The sequence below is a fragment of the Oncorhynchus masou genome, chromosome 2 (genome assembly GCF_036934945.1).
Source record: "Oncorhynchus masou masou isolate Uvic2021 chromosome 2, UVic_Omas_1.1, whole genome shotgun sequence".
In the NCBI taxonomy this organism is placed as follows: Eukaryota; Metazoa; Chordata; class Actinopteri; order Salmoniformes; family Salmonidae; genus Oncorhynchus; species Oncorhynchus masou.
In genome coordinates, this window is record NC_088213.1 from 38,203,265 (window position 1) to 38,221,379 (window position 18,115).

Here is an 18,115-nt window from a genome sequence, read left to right on the forward strand (position 1 = left end):
CAGCTGTAAACTGAATTGGTGACATCGCGAACGAGACTTCAATGCCCAGAAACGTATTATTTTTGTTGTAGCTGTACGGCTTGTTCGTGAGAGTCGCACTGAACTTGCAGTTGTGCAAATTCCCCGATCTTTTAATAATCTGGATATATTTTGGTAGTTGTATATAAATCAAAATTATTTGAAGATCGAATAATCTGCTCAGCGCCCGGCTCAGGTCCTCTCGACAACCAGCACTGTCTTGTAATGTTTACTTCTTTCGTGCTTCGGCGTGTCCTCTCGAGCGCTTGTGTAGCGGACTGATAGTGTCTGTTTGCTAAATTATTTTACACAAACAGTTCATAGGTTGGGTAGCTTTATTCATACGCTTTATTCACACGAAGGATGTCCATCGTGCACAATCGGTGAAAATACTCGATGTGAATACACCCAGGTAGTTGCAGCCATAGTCGAGAACGAAGTGCGAGCAAGATCCTCGTTCATGATGGCGATGTTTCGCAGTTTTGTGTCGGCTACTCATCAGCTCAGGCAGCATCAACAAAACGGGGCAGCCGCGGCTGCCACTGGCGAGAGTCTCGAGAGCCAGTTCTCCTGCCCAATTTGCCTGGAGGTGTATCATAAACCTGTCACCATTGGAAGATGTGCCCACACGTAAGTTGACGGATTTGTGATTTCTTGCTTCTCAGACAAGTCTCTCACTTAAACAACAACGTGCTATTGTATATAGCATATAGTCTCTCGTATTTGTATTAGTTGTTGTCACTTATCAGTCTGCAGATACTGAGCTGTCAATCTTATTTTTGCTTGTCAATTAAAGTAACGGTTTTGTTATAAAATGCTTATGATTCACAGCAAAAAATGACACATCTATGATAGAAAAAACGTCACTGATACTGGGATAGGGATAATGTATTTGTTTTTCTTGGGATGCCAACTTGCCAATGGGAATGCAAGGGAGCTCAGACAGTAGAACAAAGCGGGCTAGGTGGTAGTTCAGTGCCTCTCGAAACGCAATATCGACGTAAAATATTAGCTAAGCTATTATAGCGGATTTGATGGGAAATGTTGGACAACAGCTTTTTCACAATAAAGACATAATAGCTACACACAGAGGAAATGCGTGGCTAACTCAACACAAATTAGATTAGCCGAGGCAGCCGATAGTGGGCACTAGATGGTGCCCACGATCGGCTGCCTAGGCTAAAATGAGACGTGTTGTCGAAAAGAGGAAGACCGTTTTGTATACTTTAAGCCAGCACTAGAATATGTGGAAACAACAATATTCAAATGTTGAATGGGATGTTTTGGATCCTCATGATGCTCATTGCATTGTTTGATCTATCATGTTTCTGTAGCGTTTTAGCACTCAGTCAGAGAATATGTTTCATGTTTGTTTCCCACCACTGCATTTCACCATAAGCTTTGCCACAATGTCCTTGACTAGTCCTCGGGAACGTGGGTAATGTAACCTCAGTGTGGCACATGAGAGTTGCCTTTGATCTGTGAGGTGCTGCCGCTGGAACATTGAGCAGAGCTGGAACACTGAGCGGAGCATCTGCCTGCACCATTCTCTCACTGTGATCAATTCACATTTCACATGTACACGAAAAGACTGCAGCTGTGAAAGGAAGCTCGCTGAATAGTGGTTGTAAAAGTTAGGTTGAGAACATGCCATTAATTTTCCTCAATAAGACACATTTTTACAATCGTTAGGCCACACTTGTTTTGGTAGGAACACACACCATTAGGTTGAAAAACCAAGGGGTCTGAATGCTCCAGTTTTATAAGCCATTTGAATGAGTTTAAAAAAGCTATTTGGAGGAGCCACATCTTCACCCGTTATTGACCAATTGTGCCTAGTTCCCCTAATCTGAATGAATGAACATCTGTGTATTTCTGTAGCCGAAGTAACACCGCCTGTGTTTTATTTTATTTTTGCCTCCTGTGAATTTCATCACTAAAACAGTTACACAGAAAAGGTCTGGATGTAGTCTACTCTAAAATGTTATTTTTTGAGGGCAACTTGATGTCCATTCTTGTGCTGTCAACACTAAAGATGGCTGGCATTTTGAAAACAGAAAACAGCTCACTTCTATTCTTCCTTTTTGACACCTTCTGTGTGTCTACAGGAATGAATGTGTAGGGTTGACTTGAAGCTGACTGCATTGTCACTCACCAAACAAACCGTTCCTCCTGCCCTTTTGAGGATTGCATTCTTCTGACAGTGGGAGCGCTAATATGGCCGCTCATTTAAAGACGTGAGTCAGACAGACCTCAGAGCCCCATCTTTTTTTTCTTTTTTTTTGGTCTGTCTTGTAGGAAGTGGTGTAATGTGGGTCTGGTGGGGGGATTGAATAGTCTGCTCAAGATGTTGTTTGCTGTGTGGCTGTCTGTTAGCCTGTCCCACCAGCAGTACTGAGTTTGCTGATGACATTTGGGTGAGGTACTCAGAGCAGCTCCTCTCGAGTTTCATTTGCCTGCTCCCTCCAGTGACATACAGCTTTTCTGTGGCTCACTTCCATCTGACATGCATGTAGGCTAGTCCGATCTGTGTGAGATTGGCTCTGTGGATGTCAACACCACTGCTGAGGTTAACACTTACGCGAGCCATCCTCTTCCTCGTCAGGAGTTGGTGTCCAAGCAGATATCAACAGCCATGAAAGTGTGTAGAAAACATGACATTTTGTAATATGGGCTAATGCTGTACATTTTTATTTTGTGTTTAACGTTAATTCAACTAGGAGTGGTCATGTCGTTGTCTCTTAAGTACAAAAAATGTTCTCTGCTCTGTATCCATACAGCATTGTGCCAGTGAGGGGCATATAACTCTCCTTTGGGGACATATGCATGCAGTCAGTCTAATTATAGAAATAACCACAGGGAGAATTAATGTATTTTCTATTAAACCTCATTATTGAGGTCAGTGATTCTGGTTGAACCCAGAACTAAAGGTCCTGTCTGTTCTATTATCCTGACAATAACACTTGAAGCATGGAATGTACATGGATGTAATCCAGCGGGAGAAAACAGGGCTGGGGATGATGGAATTACACACTGTTGTCATGATTGCACTACCACACACGCAGAGCTGAGTAGAAAAGTACACTTGCACGCACATGTCCTCATTGTCATGGTGACGCTAAAGGCCTACTCACGGCATAATAATGGCTGGAATGGAGTCAATGGAATGGTATGAAACCACATGAAACCAGGTGTTTGATACCTTTCCATTGGCTCAATTCCAGCCATTATTATGAGCCGTCCTCTCCTCTGAAGCCTCCAGTGACTCACAGGTTTGCATCCATGTGGACAACTCATTTTTAGCCATTGATCTTGGTATGAGATGACTTTTAACAGGTGTCTGTATTACCTTGCCCTGGACAAAACTGAGAGACTCCGGTCTATCAGCATTATAGACAATATTATGAATAAGATCAAATCATCTGATCAAATGGCCACCCAGACTATTTGCATTGCCCCCCCCCTTTACACCACTGCTACTCTCTGTTGTTATCATCTATGCATTGTCACTTTAATAACTCTACCTACATGTACATACTACCTCAAATAACCGGTGCCCCCGCACATTGACTCTGTACCGGTACCCTCTGTATATAGTATCGCTATTGTTATTTTACTGCTGCTCTTTAATTACATGTTATTTTTATTTCTTATTCTTATCCGTATTTTTTTAAACTACATTGTTGTTAAGGGGCTCGTAAGTAAGCATTTCACTGTAAGGTCTACCTATACCTGTCCTATTTGGCGCATGTGACTAATAACATTTGATTTGAGATAGGAACCGTATGTCATTTTGTCAATTCCAAATCCCTCCCCCAAAAGGACCGCTCCCCAATCCCAACGTTATCTCACTCAGACTCTCCAGAGCATGCACTTTAGTCTTCATCGCAAACCCCAATCTGTTGAAACCTCAGAGGCCAGACCTAATCCGCATCCCACTCAGTGGTAAAGTCTCCATCTGGCTGTTTCAACCCCTTACCCCAATCTTCTCTTGAACATAAGACAAAAGCTTCAATGGAGAAATGGGTGCATCTCATACAGTGTGCATCAGCATAACCGTCCAGTAACACCTGCTCAAAGCCTTTACCTAAGCTTCACCCCTCGCCTACTCTCTCTTTTTTGTATCTCTCTCCCCCACATGGTGTTGTTAGTGGGCTGAACCCAAGGCAGCCTGACTCCTACCCCACCTCCCTCCTTGTCTGGGGTGATTTGATGAAGTTTGCCTGTTGAGAGAGGGAGGAAAGGCGCAAAACAGGAGCTCTTATTCCTTCAAGGTTGTTCTGCATTCTCACTCAGCTATGCAGTGTGGCGGCATACATTTCGTTGTCTCTCGTTCCATTCTTTCTCTCTCCCCTGCTCTAGCCCAGCTGCTGCTGGGGAGATTGAACAAAGATCTCACATGAGAGCCTCTTACTGCTCCCCCAGGCCATGAAGGAGACTACTCACTACCTTCTACACTACTGTGTGCATGCAATTGCTTAAGCATGCAGTCTCACTTGCACACGATCACATATACACGGATTCGTGCACCTGCTTTGCCTCCTGTGGTGTTGGCATGGATCCCACTGTTGGATTTTAAGTCTGTTTCCTCTGGCCAATATGGCTTTCTAATCAGCTCTCCACTCTGCTAAATGGGTCTGTGGAAAAGGGCAATACACTGTTTAACTATTGTAGCAACAACAACAAAAACAGTAGACTACTAAAGACTGTTGCCAAGCACGATTGGCATTGCAACCTGGCAGAAAAGTGATCGTGCACTTTGTGTGGTCTGATGTTGCTTCAGGATACCTTTAGCTGGACCTTCCTGTGTGGGTGGGCGGCGGCCTCAAAAGGCCGACCAAAGTGTCTTTCATTTAGTTGTCTCAGTACAGTGTCAGAATTGAAGGGTTTGTTTTGCCTCTCAGGCAGATGATAATTTGCAGAAACAGTCCTTAAATGTCCTCAGATCTATTTTGGTTATTCATCAAAGAGCAGGTGGATATTTTTAAGCCATTACTGAGACTGTTCTTGGCTTCCTCTCTATAACGATGTGTGCGGGAAGTTCAGGGAGTGAGTGTTTTTAATAAGTAAACGCAACATAATACAAAACAAGAAACAGAAACAATGACTCCTATGGAAGGAACCAAAGGGAGTGACATATATATAGGGAAGGTGATCAGGGACGTGATGGAGTCCAGGTGAGTCTGATGATGCGCAGGTGCGCGTAACGATGGTGACAGGTGTGCGCCATAATGAGCAGCCTGGTGACCTCGAGGCCGGAGAGGGAGCACACGTGACTCTCGCTGTGAAAAATGTTTGTTTCACAACCTAGCCTACTGCTGGATTTTCATTCCTAGTGCTCACAATGATGTACATTCCACTACAGTCTTCTAGGCTGTACTGTGAGATCCATGGGAGCGATTCTCTTGCACGTTGAAGCTTTTCCTTCTGCGTTGAGATACAGTGACTTTGGTGTTACGTGCATTCAGAGGATGTCCAGCTGAGAGAACCTTGAGGTGTGTCATGTCAAAACAAACTGTCCTCGCCCCCACCCCCTCTAACAGTGGAGTGTCACGTAAGCCATGTGTTTCAATGGGCTGGCAGGGGATGTATAAGCAAGGGGTTGTCTGGAATGGGCAGTTGTCTCCTCTGATACTGCAGGAGTTTATACAGGCTAGCTCTATGGTTTCCCTCATTTCTGCTGCTGGTTTTCTGTAATGTCACACCTTTAATTCTGTCCTGTGACGTTACAGTGACAAGCCCATCTGACGGCGTGTGAGAAGAGCCTCATTTCAGCGGAGAACGAAGCTTCTGAAAGTCACATGTAAAGATGTTCTGGCATGTCAAACTTGCTGAATGTGTGAAAGGCCCTCGCAAACTCATACCCTCTCTGCTCTGTTAAATCCGATTTGTTTTAAGGTAGAAGTCTGTGTCTGTTCAGGGGGAGAAACACTCATGAGTTCCTACTCTATGCTCTGCAGTGTCTACTTTCCTGTAGTTCTGAGAAGGAGATTGAACTGAGCTGAGGTGCAGATGGCGTGGAACCGACCCCGAGGCTTCTGTGTTCTAGTAGCACCTGGCATCGTTTGCGCTCATTAGCCTCTGCAGCTCCTGAATTGGCAGCAAGTATCTCCACGAAGGCTTCCACTCCATTCTCTGCACAGGAAATATGGTCAGCTCTCCTCATTCCTTCAGGGAGGGAGGTGGAGAGGGGAGATCAAACATACACAGTTATGGAGCTTCTCTCCTTATAACACCATACGTCATCATATAAACCATATGCATCATCAGCAAGTCGTCCCGGTATCCTTGGGCCAGGTGTGTGCTGCGCTGTGGCGGCAGGCGAGGCCAATGTCTCTCGCTCTCGCTCTCTAATGGGGAGATGGCACTATTTTTACACATAGCTAGGCCTCTTTGGTGACTCTCTTTGACTCCTGGGGGAATAGGCCGTTCCTCACCCTCTCCTTTAACACCTCCCTTAGGTAGCTCAATAATCACATTCCCGTGTCATATTCTAAATATCAGGCAACTGCCTATCTTTTATCTATGGATGAGAATTTAATGTAAATACTCAGGGAGCATATTGGGCATGGCCAAAATGTGTACAACTAGGCAGTACAGAACAGTATTTCAACAATGCCATTTTCACCCTTGAGTGTTTGTCACTCCCATGTCACCACACACTTGACCACAACTCTTTCTTTAGCCCCTTCTCAGTTAGACGCTGTGTGTGTGTGTGCCTGCAGGTGGTGGTGTTGTCTGAATGTTAAATACAGTGGTGGTGATTTAAGTGTCTAATAGGAGTCTGCTAAATCCAGGCATTTTTCAAGTGATGACAGACGAGGCTAGAAGATAAGTTGTCTTACAAGCCATTCAGGATGCTTACTTTGAAAGACCTCTGCTGCCGCTGGGGTACTTGGGACAGATTTGTATTTCATTGATATGGAGATCAGTTTCCCCACAGACGTTTATGTGGAGGAGTTGTACTCTGCAGGAGAGGGAGATGAGCATTTTGAAGGGGCTGGTGTGGCTCGCTGCATGTTCTGCAGACCGTTGTAGTTCGACACTGTCACAGCTCTGCCTGTCCTGTACTCTCTCTTTACTTCTGTCTGTCAGTGTGACAGGCCAAAATGATGGTGTTTCAGCACTGTGTTTCAGCATCAGTGCTGTTTGAATATGTGTGCTTTGTTCAGTGCTGCTCCTCTCAAGTTGGTCTCTCTAGTCTCTGAGACCATATCAACCCGAGACAGTCCTTCATCACTGTCCAGACAGAGAGCTTCACTACATCTCAGCTGATCAAACGGGTCCCCAAACGATCTGTTTGGGAGCTGCAAAAAAGGTTTGAGTCCCTTCCTCCCACCTATGTGTATTGATCTATAAATAGGTTTTTGGGATCGTTTTCTGGAGTGTCTGGGAACGTGAATAGGCATGAGGACAGACTGCAAACGTTATTTTGATTTAACCTGATAGACACCACACTTTGCAGGGTAGACACAGGCCCGCACTTCGAACAACACCTCACGGAGTAACTGACTCTGACATGAGGTTCAGAAAGCAATGTGCTCCAGTGACATTTATGCTAGCTGAGTCTCTCTCTCACACACACACACACACAGTAACATGTTATGTTGTTGGATCCTCGTATCAGCATTGTAGCAATCATTTGGTCAGCGTCTTACATGATGCTATTGGTTTAGCATGGTAGTAGAAAAGGACGGCAAAAAACTTGTACTGCTCCGATATTGAGATGTGCTGCAGTTCTATAGCCTAGGCTAGCTGAGTATACCTTTGAATACGAGGCAATGATAGCCCCAGAGAATATTATTACCAGCCTCCGCACTCATGTATAATTTCTCAAAGAAATGTCTTTCCAAGTATTGTGGACTCTTGAGAATTGGTCTGGGCCTACTCACGAGGCCTAATTTATTAGCATATTTTGAATGTTAATGTAGGCACAGAGGCTGTGCTTCATCCACTTCTCAGCTCAACAGTGTTGTTGGGCGGATGGAAAACAACAGAGTTTGTGGATATTATGAACATGTTTTGACTTGATTGCATTTTGACTGAAAGACCGGCAGTGTTTCGGGGTTTCCTGTGTGACTGGGAAGAAGGAAGTGACTCCAGAGGAGGTCACATGGGTCATGTAGCTGGTTGAGTATGGATGGAGTGAAGTGAGAGATGTTTAGCTATGAAAACTAGGCCCATGCTAATGTGATAAATAAGGTGCTTAAACACAGGGCCATTACTTTAATAGACTGACGCTATGTAGCGCTCCACTGTGTTGAGTTTATTAGCCACTTGGTTAGTAGACTGCACGGCTTCTTCCACAAGCGGTGAGTTCTGGTCACCAGCTGAAAGAGAAGAACAGTGGTAGACCCGCAAAGTTAGAACCAAGACTGGTTTGTGGCTATGCAGCGAGATCTGAATTCTGAAGTACAACATGGCTCCTTACATATCTGACCCCTCCCTCCCCTACCCGCCCGCCATCAGGCTGACAGGGCCATAAAGCATCCAGCAGCACTGTAAAAATCTGCAATGATTCAGTACTCTGGCAGTATAAACCCCTGGCTCATTTGTCAGGGGAGGTTTCGCGGCCAGCCCTGGACCAGCTCTCTGGGCCCTCTGTTTGCTGACGTCTCCCTCCCTGCATTATGCTAGCCCCCCCCCCGTTAGGTCCCCCTGGCAGTGCTGACTGCTGACTCATGTCATCATGGGAGGTGACTGCCCATCACTCAGCCTGTTTGCATGCCACCACAGGGGCATTTCGCAGCCCCACCTTGGCCCAGCACCCAGCGGTGCCTACGTTGCACACATTTTTCGGGGACACTCGCTCCGAATAATCGCTCTGATTCACTTTGTGTTTTAGACTTTACGTATCATTCAACGACTGACTGCCACTCGGTCTCTCTGGGTGTGTGTGTGTGTGCAGGTTTTGTGGGGAGTGTCTGCAGCCCTGTCTCCAGGTCACCTCTCCCCTCTGCCCTCTGTGCCGCATGCCTTTTGACCCAAAGAAGGTGGACAAGTCCTCCAGTGTGGAGAAACAGCTGTCCAACTACAAGGCCCCCTGTCGGGGCTGCAGCAAGAAGGTGAACTAGACTACTATGGCCTGCCACTCTGTCCAACACACATACTGTACAGACGCACACTTGATCATACACACTACCACTCACACACACTCTCAAAACATCTCCCTGCTCATTTATTCACTTAATAGCATGTCTTGCTCTCTCTCTCCTGTTCCTCTACCTCTGTTTCTCTCGCCCTCTCCTGTTCCTCTGTCTCTCTCCTGTTCCTCTACCTCTGTTTCTCTCGCTCTCTCCTGTTCCTCTGTCTCGCTCTCTCCTGTTCCTCTGTCTCGCTCTCTCCTGTTCCTCTGTCTCGCTCTCTCCTGTTCCTCTGTCTCGCTCTCTCCTGTTCCTCTGTCTCGCGCTCTCCTGTTCCTCTGTCTCGCGCTCTCCTGTTCCTCTGTCTCGCGCTCTCCTGTTCCTCTGTCTCGCTCTCTCCTGTTCCTCTGTCTCGCTCTCTCCTGTTCCTCTGTCTCGCTCTCTCGCTCTCCGGTTCCTCTGTCTCGCTCTCTCGCTCTCCGGTTCCTCTGTCTCTCTCGCTCTCCTGTTCCTCTGTCTCGCTCTCTCGCTCTCCGGTTCCTCTGTCTCTCGCGCTCTCCTGTTCCTCTGTCTCGCGCTCTCCTGTTCCTCTGTCTCGCTCTCTCCTGTTCCTCTGTCTCGCTCTCTCCTGTTCCTCTGTCTCGCTCTCTCGCTCTCCGGTTCCTCTGTCTCTCGCTCTCCTGTTCCTCTGTCTCGCTCTCTCCTGTTCCTCTGTCTCGCTCTCTCGCTCTCCGGTTCCTCTGTCTCGCTCTCTCGCTCTCCGGTTCCTCTGTCTCTCTCGCTCTCCGGTTCCCCTGTTTCTCTCGCTCTCCTGTTCCCCTGTCTCGCTCTCTTTCTATCCCCCCCCCCCCTCTCTCATCCTCTCTCCACTGGCGGGCTCCAGGTGTCTCTGGTCAAAATGAGGTCACACATCTCCTCTTGCACAAAGGTCCAGGAACAGATGGCCAACTGCCCAAAGTTTGTGCCTGTGGTCCCTACTTCACAGCCCATTCCCAGGTAATCTCTGTCTGTCTCGCTCTATTTAATTCTAATTAATGGTATCTTGCTTTTATACCTGCCTTACTACTCGAAGGTTGTCTTAATTCTCGCTTCAAAAACCTCCCGTGGCTTATTAATGGACAATTTGGAAATGTGAAGAGAAATTTAAAAATAAAATAAAATGTGAATCACACTTTTACTACATACCCCAGTTTGGGAATACCTGGGATAGGGTCTTTCTGTCTGGAGGGTCTGTGAACAACTCAGCCAGAGGAGGTCCCACTCCCAACGTGTGCTAGAAGCACTGAGCAACTGGTCTGAGGAAGAGTACTGTGATCAGGTTCTGTGACGTCCATAGTGACCATCTGGAACTCACGAGTGAACACAGAACAGCTTATCTGTGTCTTTTCAAGGTTGTTGTTTTTACCACATTCCAAAACACAATTTAATTGGGCGATGTTGCCAGCACCACAAAGGCAGAGTCTCATCTAGTCGAAGACCCAGGAAACACAGTGGACCATCTGCTGGTGTTTTCTACTTGTCAGAAAGTCATTATTCTGACTAAATTGTCAGTCTTTTTTTTTAGCCCAAGGCTGCAATTATGGTTGGTTGATATATTTTGTGTATGAGTTTTTCTGAGGACATTGCTGTTCCATTAAGTCTACAATATAGTGTGCACCCTTATTGGCTTATCAAATAGACGTCTGTCAAATGGACGTTTCCCATTGGCTAGTAGACTGTGTCCTACCTGAGAGACCTGTCAACCTTAAGTCTGATGGGACTCTAATGGGCTGCCCCTGGTCAGCTGTGAAGGGTAGTGTGTGAATAGGCCCTGTTGTCTTGGTGTAGTGATGATGGAGCAGTGAGTTAATGAACACATTGTTAAGGACCCTGTTCTGTGTGTGTGTGTGTGTGTGTGTGTGTGTGTGTGTGGCTCGGCTAGCGTAAATGTCACTGCAGCACATTGCTCTCTGACCCTCATGCCCACACAGACCAGCTGTCCTTCCAGGTGTGCTGCTGGACATGATTGGCATCCTGCTAATGTCTGGAAACTGGGCCTCAGACTTTGGGGTTATATTCACACAGACAACAACACACCATCAGTGTGTGTCTGGCAAAGTGTGTGTGTGATGCATACCCATGTTGTATCCATTATGGCTCCAACTAAACGTGTGTTTTCTCCCTTCCTGCAGCAATGTTCCAAACCGCTCCACCTTTTCATGCCCGTTCTGTGGAGCCCGCAATCTGGACCAACAGGAGCTGGTCAAACACTGTATGGAGAACCACCGCAACGATCCCAACAAAGTGGTCAGTCTGCTATGTTATACCCTGAACTATGGACACTGTCGTAGTCGGAACTATGGACACTGTCGTAGTCGGAACTATGGACACTGTCGTAGTCGGAACTATGGACACTGTCGTAGTCGGAACTATGGACACTGTCGTAGTCGGAACTATGGACACTGTCGTAGTCGGAACTATGGACACTGTCGTAGTCGGAACTATGGACACTGTCGTAGTCGGAACTATGGACACTGTCGTAGTCGGAACTATGGACACTGTCGTAGTCGGAACTATGGACACTGTCGTAGTCGGAACTATGGACACTGTCGTAGTCGAACTATGGACACTGTCGTAGTCGAACTATGGACACTGTCGTAGTCGGAACTATGGACTCTCTGTCCTAGTCGGAACTATGGACTCTCTGTCCTAGTCTAAATTTCCTTAAGCATTTATGTGCTGATATGAAGTGTTACGCGACATTGATGTCACTGCAAGAGATTCTACTGCATTCTGGTTTGGTGTACTGGTGAGGTAATGACAGGGTTGTTGATTGGTTGGTGTGCCTCCAGGTGTGTCCTGTATGTTCAGCCATGCCCTGGGGGGACCCCAGCTACAAGAGCTCCAACTTCCTCCAGCACCTCCTCCACCGGCACAAGTTCTCCTACGACACGTTTGTGGTGAGGATAAGGGTTGGGGTCTGGGCTCTGTGTCGTCTGTTCTTTACATAGGACTAGAGCAGTTCTGTTGTCAATAATGTCACTGTGATATCCTAGTACTGTCACTGTGATATCCTAGTACTGTCTGTCACTGATATCCTAGTACTGTCTGTCACTGTGATATCCTAGTACTGTCTGTCACTGTGATATCCTAGTACTGTCTGTCACTGTGGTATCCTAGTACTGTGATATCCTAGTACTGTGATATCCTAGTACTGTGATATCCTAGTACTGTGATATCCTAGTACTGTGATATCCTAGTACTGTAACATGAATGCACTGCATATCTCAAAGCAGTCTGCTTTATTTATTTGGTGTCAGGCATTATTTGCTCAGTGGTTGACTGTGTGACTTTGTGTTTGCAGGACTACAGCATTGACGAGGAGTCATCACTGCAGGCAGCCATGGCCCTGTCCTGTCAAATCAAATGTTAAAGTGAGTGACTGTCTGACTCTGTGTTTACAGGACTACAGTATCGATGAAGAGGCGGCACTACAGGCAACCCTGGCTCTCTCCATGGCAGAGAACAGAGTCCTCTGAGTCCCCCATTCTGCTGTCTGGGGACTCACTTCCATCCCGACACCCCACTAGCTCTCTTTCTTTCCCTGGATCCACCCCATATCCAGCCCCCTCCACAGCCACCTCACAGGGAGCGTTTGGAAGGACTTGGCCCTGGCCAAGACTCCCACTCTGGGAGAGCTACAGAGAGATTATCTCCTAACCCTGTCCCTGATCCTCTGCCTGGCCCTTCATCCACTCTGCTCACCTGGTTAACTCGTCCCATTACATCATACTCTCAGCTGGCAGCAGCCCCTTCACTTCCTGTATACTGGGGAGGAGGGGAGCTTGGCCTCCCAATAAATGTTGCAATTTAAGACCACTGCAATGTAAACCAGTGAGTACAGCATGGACATTGTTGTTATTCTGCAGTAAGTATGAAGGTTCCCAAAAGTAATGATTTAAGGTATTTTCTTTTACTCTTTGTTTTTCACTGTTCAAATGAAACTTTTTCAAACTCCAGGAAAATGCCATCACTTGACACACGTTCTGGTAAAAGTACCACAGATTAGTTCTGTTTATTCTCAAGTGCATAGTTTGATGGCTTTTTGATTGAGGGACTACAGTTGAATGGCTTGACCCCATTCTCAGTGTGATAATCTTACCGCTGGGTGACAGTCTAGACATGACCAGTTGAACACAGAGAGTGAGGACATTCTTACATCCCCCATCACGACAACAACACACTCTTAACATTTACAACGCGAATCAAAACAAACTCTCAAACTATCCCTTTTTGTATTCAGAGTTCGTGTGAATACTTGCACTTGTCACATTTTTCTACATAATTGAACTATAGATTGTTCTTATTTCACAGTTGAGAAACAGAATTGTAGTACTCCATTCATTCTTCACTCTGCTGATATTTTTATGAAGCACCAGACAAGATAAAAAATATATTTTTGGAAAATGTCCCAGTTTTAAATGGTGTACTAACAATAAGAAACGTGTTTATTGGAGATGTGTTGGTTGTTTTACTACCCTTTTCTAAGTACCCCTTGGTACTGTACTGCTGGCATCAGTTGTTAGCAGGAGCTTAGAGCCCATGTGTAATACGCTCTCAAACACAAGAGGGCGCCCCAGTCTCAAAATAAACCTGGCAATAGTCATTCAAAGCCATGTTCTTCAGTCAGTGTTACTCCAAGTCATCATGTTTATACCCATTCACAGTATTGTGAAGAATGCCCATGTATGACCTGTTAGGTTTAGTGCCCACTAGGAGAAGTGCAATATTATGACGTGAGTACTGTTGGATAAGTCTATCCTTGTGGTTGAGTTGGAGGCTGTCCCATAAGAGTCCAGTTTTATGTTAATTATTGTCTTGAACACCAATATTCCTACAGGCCATTTATCTTTCAGGAACCACACTGCTCCAATCTCAGTGGGGTCTCCCCAAAACCCATTGGTCATCAGAGCTGTGAAAATCTGTTTGTAACAGGCCTGGAATGTGTACGGCATATTGAATCATTATGTTCCAATGGTTTGTTAAAGACGTCCACTTTCTGATAGCGCAGTAATTATTCAAGTTGGATTGAAACAGAACTGTTCAGAACAGCTGCATATTCAATCTTATGAGATCAATTTCTCTAACGGCACTTTGCTTCAAAGGGATACAATTATAAAAGTACGTTGCCCCGAAGTAAATATCCAATTATAAGCCATGTTTGAGTAGTAGTGTACCCGTTGAGCTAGCATTGATCTATGGAGGTTTAAGAGAATGCTTAGGTTCACTCTGTTGAAGGATGCATTATGGGAAACTGGTTTGATTGTTCTTTGTATAGCAAGCAATGGAGGAAGATATTATGTTTTGTGATTAGTTGTTACTAGACTGACTAGTAGAAGTATAATGGTCTGTCCATTTGTGTTTTTCCTTGCTTCCAAGGGGAATTGTACATACGGTAGAGAATGCAACATTTAGGTTTAGGTCTAACGTTTCACAAGTTCTATCTTTTTCCCAGAGCAATGCATTGAAATATTGAACTTTAATTCTGAAATATATTATGAAGGGTAGGAATTTTGTCATTTTTTTTTCTCTTTTACTTTAATTCGTTCCAATGTGTCCATTTCATGGTGGATGATAATGTAAGTTCTAACTGTTTTTGTGTAAGAGCAGAGGGAATGTTTTGTGTAAGAGCAGAGGGAATGTTTTGTGTAAGAGCAGAGGGAAGGTTTTGTGTAAGAGCAGAGGGAAGGTTTTGTGTAAGAGCAGAGGGAAGGTTTTGTGTAAGAGCAGAGGGAAGGTTTTGTGTAAGAGCAGAGGGAAGGTTTTGTGTAAGAGCAGAGGGAAGGTTAAGTATGATCTCAGTCATAACATGTTGTTTGGGAGTACTGGGCTGGTATAAAATGTATTTGTTGTGTCATTAATATTTTATAGATGGGTATAGATTGCAAAATCAACTGAGAACCATCCCAGATGCACAATAGTGTGGTAAATCAAAATGGACTCTCGGCTTAGTCGGAAGTGTTCCTGGAGATATTGCATCCTTATTTGAAAGACATCGACATGTTATATTTTCTGTGTTTAAATGTAATGTACTGGTTGGTGGCACAGTATTGACAGCTGTAGCCATTAGAGAAAAACTGTCGTCACCTTGAGAAGTCCTGAGTTTCTTCTGGGGCACCACGGAATTGTCACGCATCTTTAATTTAATCATTTACTCAGCCTTTTTTACTACCTAATAATGATGCTATTTTAGAAATGTAAGGTAAAAGGTATTGTATGTTTAGATCAGCGTTCACGTGCACAGCTGTAGCCCAATGTAGATTTTGTATGGAGTATACCTCAAATGTATACTTTTCACTCTTTGTGTACTGTTGCATCCATGCATAATGCCACTGTACTGTGCATCATCATCCCAAATGTCCTGCTTGTGGTCAAAACCAGCCCAATCTCTGTAAAATAAACTCAATGTTGCAGGTCACACACTGATAGACCACCTGCAACAAAGACATACACCAAAAACCCCAAAAACAGGACGGTGAAAATGAAAGTATTTGTATGAACTTTGTTGGGTCATTTTTCTCAAGAGGGCCTTACTGAGACTCTGTTCTAATCTTGGTAAGGCTGACGGGAAATAGACTGCCATATAGACCCATATCACAGCAATCAGAGAAGACAGAGCCTGTGTCTCTGACTGTGTCCCCCCCCAGGACTTGGCTGCCCTGAGAGTGTATGTAATGTCACTCAGTATAGACACAGGCTGATGTTGTCCTCCCCAGGGGGGTCTGTGCTACAGTCACTTGAAGCAGGAAGTTTCCTTCAGGGCCACTGTACCCTAGAGACCCAACCTGGGGTTTTGGCCCTACTGTCAGGGCCTGTGTGTGTTAAATGTGATTTATGCATTCTTGAAAAAAAAAAGTAATAATACCAGTAATAACAATGTGGATATTCAAGTTATAACACTGTTTGAAGTTTAATAAGATATTGTATTTGTAGCAGATTTTTCTTTCCCTCAATAAAAACACTGACCCATCCCACTCTCTCTCTTTCCTTCCTGATATGTTGTCGCTAGATTTTTGAATTTGATACCCCCACGACTAACTTCACATTGAATGGGTAACATATTTACTGTGTTGTGATCTTTGAACTGAAATTAGAGATGTCATTTTAATCAGGAGTATTGTGAGGAGAAGATCCTGGTCTTCTGCTGGTATGTAACAAGTAGAGTACACAGGGTGGTGTGAGTCTTTGGGGACAACGTGTAATTACTGGCAGTGAATAGAGGCCTTACAATCTCCTTTAGTGGGGGCCTTTTTCAACTGGAGAATGGGGGACCCAGAGCTCACTGTGAACCCAAGAGGCCTGTAAACAACCACTGGTTGCCAGGGAGATGCCTGTCTTTGAAGGTGCTCTAAAATGGAAGGCGACAGAGGCCTTTGTGACAACACTGCAGCGCCGAGGTGACGGAAGACAGGCGGCTGAGCATGCAGAGCCTCCAAACCGGTGTGGTGTCTGGGGCCCGGGGCGGCATCTGAAGCAAAACTGCTCTCGCACTCAGACCTTTACTCTGTGGTGGGGCCTGGACTGGTGTCAGAACTTTAAACGCTTCACCCAACAATCATTTCTCTCTGTTGCTTGTGATTAGCCCCCTGGCACTATTAATAATGTCATTGTCTACCTTTACATGGGACAGAAGCTGGGTGCCAGGTGAATGGATATGGCCTTGTCCAGTTAAGTTTAGGCATTTGTGTTTTGAGCAAGTGTGGAGGTGTTGCTATAGTCTGGGATAGGTTATAAGACGACACGAGGGTCCTACACATTAGTTACTCAAGGTGAAGTGGTCCAATTAACCACAGTGTAAACAGAGCAGAGGGCAGCCCCTGTGACCTGGGCCACACTGGAGGATGTTTTGATTGAGCTGTGGATTGGTGGCGTTTGTTGTGTTATGTTAATATAACTGAGGCTTGGTTATAAAGACCTTTCAAACTCCACACACACTATTCAGACCGGTTGACAAAACGTTCTCCTCATTACCCGTTTGTTATCGCTAAGATCCTCTTGTTTGTGTTTCACCTCTATGCAGGTTTTAATGATGACTGGTGTCACAGAGTGTGAAAACAGTCAAGAAAATACACTCACCCCGAGAGAAAGAAATGACAAGTGACACTACAATGACCTTTCTGATAACGAAGAAAGAAGGCTTTGGCGTTTTTTCATAATCAACCTATCTAATTATTTAATATCGAAATAATATGTTGTAAAAAAGAATGAGTTTATCATCTTGCCGCTTGTCATTAAATATGGGATTATTCATTTTGAGTGCATCAGCCGACAATCTTCCACCCTTGAGAGTGACCACCATTGTAGCCCAGTGCTCTGCTGTCCCCAAAACACCTGGCCCTTGAACCCCCTTCCCTCCCTATCCACCCTCGTACTGGGGCCTGGGAACCAGGCATGGGTCAGCCACTGATGAGGTGCAGGCCTCTGCCATTATATCAGAGAGAAAGTGTGTTATTGAATGGCAGTGCACACATACAGGCAAAGAGACTAAATCGAGAAGATGGTGAGGGATCATGCAGAAATACCCTTCTGTCTGTTGAGCTTTCATATGAAACAATGTTGTTGAACAAAGCTGCATCTGATTATCATCAAAAGTGCACACACATATTCATAATCTTTACCAATGATACTATACTTCAGATCATTATCATTTATAATTTTCAAGCACAATTTTTTTCTTTTTTTTCTTGATAAATACAATGTTTTGTAAGTAGAACATAATTAGCATGGCAAGCCAAATCATTTTGGAACATCAGGACCTTTACTGTTGGCTGGTCATTAATCAAATGTTGAAAATGATATAGGTGTTTCACAGTTATTATCGCTATGCACTCTGAAGATGGACTCCTTTGAATAATGGGACAACTTGAACTTTGGGGTTAAAGGTCAGGCCATGGAAAACGAATGTGGTGAGCAAGAAGCAGGAGCCCTTGGACGAAAACAATCTCAGATATCAGATGGAAAATATGGCGGGGGCG

General features: G+C 45.0%; 1 protein-coding gene across 2 annotated transcripts; it reads left to right on the forward strand.

Moving 5' to 3' along the window:
• Positions 1-88: 88 nt before the first annotated feature.
• Positions 89-16,114, forward strand: LOC135504554 (E3 ubiquitin-protein ligase RNF166-like). 2 transcript variants are annotated; one of them, XM_064923265.1, is made up of 6 exons: positions 89-648; positions 8,927-9,083; positions 9,985-10,097; positions 11,273-11,387; positions 11,933-12,040; positions 12,445-16,114. In XM_064923265.1, exons 1-6 carry the CDS (start codon positions 479-481, stop codon positions 12,511-12,513), a joined length of 732 nt encoding a protein of 243 aa, XP_064779337.1. In that variant the 5' UTR covers positions 89-478; the 3' UTR covers positions 12,514-16,114. The 2 variants fall into 2 exon arrangements, with proteins under 2 accessions (XP_064779337.1, XP_064779329.1); XM_064923257.1 differs by having other exon boundaries at positions 12,545-16,114.
• Positions 16,115-18,115: the final 2,001 nt, after the last annotated feature.

What these genes read in the sequence shown, in the direction of transcription:
- LOC135504554 (XM_064923257.1), top strand. Translation starts at nt 479, where the DNA reads ATGATGGCGATGTTTCGCAGTTTTGTGTCGGCTACTCATCAGCTCAGG. An exon ending in GTCGGGGCTGCAGCAAGAAG is followed by an intron (nt 9,084 to 9,984) that starts GTGAACTAGACT and finishes GGCGGGCTCCAG; the next exon opens with GTGTCTCTGGTCAAAATGAG. An exon ending in ACTTCACAGCCCATTCCCAG is followed by an intron (nt 10,098 to 11,272) that starts GTAATCTCTGTC and finishes CCCTTCCTGCAG; the next exon opens with CAATGTTCCAAACCGCTCCA.